The sequence below is a fragment of the Nothobranchius furzeri genome, chromosome 9 (genome assembly GCF_043380555.1).
Source record: "Nothobranchius furzeri strain GRZ-AD chromosome 9, NfurGRZ-RIMD1, whole genome shotgun sequence".
In the NCBI taxonomy this organism is placed as follows: Eukaryota; Metazoa; Chordata; class Actinopteri; order Cyprinodontiformes; family Nothobranchiidae; genus Nothobranchius; species Nothobranchius furzeri.
The window spans coordinates 7,782,746-7,785,338 of NC_091749.1; the positions used below are offsets into that span (position 1 = coordinate 7,782,746).

The 2,593-nt window shown below is 46.6% G+C and overlaps 1 protein-coding gene across 3 annotated transcripts in view; it reads left to right on the plus strand.

The window, feature by feature from the left end:
- The first annotated feature begins 2,372 nt into the window (after window positions 1-2,372).
- Window positions 2,373-2,593, plus strand: part of plekho2 (pleckstrin homology domain containing, family O member 2) — a 32,819-nt gene continuing 32,598 nt past the window's right edge. For all 3 annotated transcript variants that reach the window (XM_054735270.2, XM_070554624.1, XM_054735271.2), the window contains exon 1: window positions 2,373-2,537. In XM_054735270.2, the coding sequence (XP_054591245.2) occupies window positions 2,529-2,537 (9 nt within the window). In that variant the 5' untranslated portion in view covers window positions 2,373-2,528. The remainder of the gene's footprint in view (window positions 2,538-2,593) is intronic.

Here is a 2,593-nt window from a genome sequence, read left to right on the forward strand (position 1 = left end):
AAAGGTGTGGGCGTGGCTAAGCCTCAAACTTTGACCTGTCGCCACGCCACTCTTTTTTTCACAGCTCCCTACTGGACTCCTTTTACCCAATCAGCAGGAATCTCTGGCAAATAGCAGTAGACAACGTGAGGTCACTTGGTCTCCAGTACTGGCAGGTTTCAAAAAAAGGCGGGGCTTTGGGAGCATGGCGAAAATCGCCATCACGCCATGGAAATACGTTTGCCTCTCATTTCTTCAGTTATCGTGATATCACTACGAAACGTCTGGTGAGTGATCCTAGTCTGACCCCAAGAGAAATAGACAGCTGAAGTTTGTGGGCGTGGCCTATTTCCGTAAATAGCGCCCCCTAGGACCTTTTAAACTAATAGCCCCAAGCCATGCTTTGACTGAGGATTACGAAATTTGGTACACTAATGTGTTGTCTCAGGAAAAAAAGTCTCTTGGAGCCAAGTGCAAAGTCGTACAGGAAGTCGGCCATTTTGGTCCAAGTACTCAATTTAGTGGTTTTCGCAGACATTGTTTGGAGTATTATGCCCCATCGTCCTTTTCACCAATTGCCTTCAAACTCCTGCTATATCCTCTTAAGACATAGGGGAAAAAATTCAACCGTCGGATTTTTCAAAAGTTGAAAGGTGTGGGCGTGGCTAACCCTCAAACTTTGACCTTTCGCCATTACATTTCTTGGCTTAATAACTCCCATGTGCATGATCTAATCTATATCAAACTTTGTCTGTGTGATCACTGACCACATCTGAAGACAATGCCAATGTGGACAGCTGACATCCCCTAAGTCCCGCCCTCTACTACAGGAAGTCTATTGTTTTATGGTGAAATGCCCATATTTGTCATGATCTGAAAGCTTTCCAGCGGCCCTAGATAAGTTTAACCTACAATAACTTCAAACAACGTGGTCAGAAAAGCATTACAGTTGGTCTGTGTCATCAGATCCACGAGAGTCGTAAAGGTAGAGTATGCCCTAGTTGTGAGACGTGTAATATAATGGTGTCCTCAGAGGGGATGCTGAGTCAGGGTGAGGTGCGGACGAGGTGATCGTTTGCGGTTTCTGGTGTCGGGGTGGTCGACGTTTCTGTTCCGCGGACGTGCCCTAGTGCCCCGGGCTGCCGGCCAGGCCGGAGCGGTGCGGAGCTGCGAGGGCCGAACGACGCTGCTTGCAGCTTTAATTCTGATTGTTTCTCTACTCATTATTTTTTATTGGGTTTTACACATTTATGTCTTGAATACAAAAATGGATTTATGGTTTCCAATACTAAAAAGAACAAAAAAACAACAACCATGAACTATATATAAAATAAAATTATTCAATTATAATAAATAAATGTAAAAATATGTAAAAAGATTAAAGCCTAGGGTGGAGTAAGAAGAGTCAAAATTCTGATTAAAAAAACACACAAAGACATCCATTCTACGATGTCAGGTTCCTGCTGGTCCCAGGTGTCTTTAGCACTAATAATCTGACGCAGCTATTTTACACTGAAATCATTATTTACTGTGTCAAATAATTAGTGGATGAGGAACACAGTGCTGCAGCTCCCCGTTCTACCACTAGATGCTGATCATGCATGGTCTGAGGTTTTTTCTGATGTAGAAACTTTTCCATGCACAAGTCCAAAATGCTGAACACACACACAGTACACCGTTTGGTTCCTGTGCGCACATCTGTGTGTGTGTGTGTGTGTGTGTGTGTGTTGATGAATGAGAGCAGGGCCTGATGATGCACGTAGTTACCCAAGGACGTAATTTTCACTTTAGAAGCGGGGGGGGGTATCTTTACAATATGTTCTAAGGGGAAACAGGCTTCAACACAAACGGTTGCTTTCCGCTTGGTCCTAGAGCTCAACCAGTGTCAATTTAATATAGCGTAATGTTGTTTTTGGATGGTAAAAAGTGCAGGGGTCAAAACTTGACTTTGGAAAAAGTGGGGGGGACATGTCCCCCCTGTCCCCCCCCCCCCCCCCCCCCCCAAATTACGTCCATGTAGTTACCATCAATGCTTTTCGGAGTTTTCAGATTAAAAATCTAAATTTGCACCTGAGATTGGAAAATGCACGAATGCAGCCGAAACGGGTCCGGAGCGTTCCTCGTGAGAAAATGACGACATCACACGATGAATAGCTCCAAAAAGTAGATTTTCCACAAAGTCAACCTGACACCAAGTAACGGATCCCGTGTCCCGGTGTTGGAGGGTTCGGGACCCGGGAGCTGGAGGATGCTGCGCCTGAAGCGGATCCGGCCCGGGTTGTGCTGCTAGAGCTCAGCACCGGGGCTAGATGCTCCGCCTGCAGCCTCTCACCGAACTAAAACCGGAAACTAAACTTTTTTTGCTCGAACTCTTCTCGCTCCGAGGCAGAAGAGGGAAGCGGTGTGGGCCGGGGCGTCACAGACGCAGTTCCTCCTTCCAACGCTGGAAATGTGTCAGGTTCTGCTCAGCAGACCCACACGGCCTTTCTGTCGAGGATAGCGGAGGGATTCGGTTCTGTTCGGCTGAATAACGGAGCCGCGCCTTCATCATGGAAGATGTGAGTACCAGTCTGCCTAGCTGTAGTCAACCAGAAGTTCAACAGGAAGGCTCGGA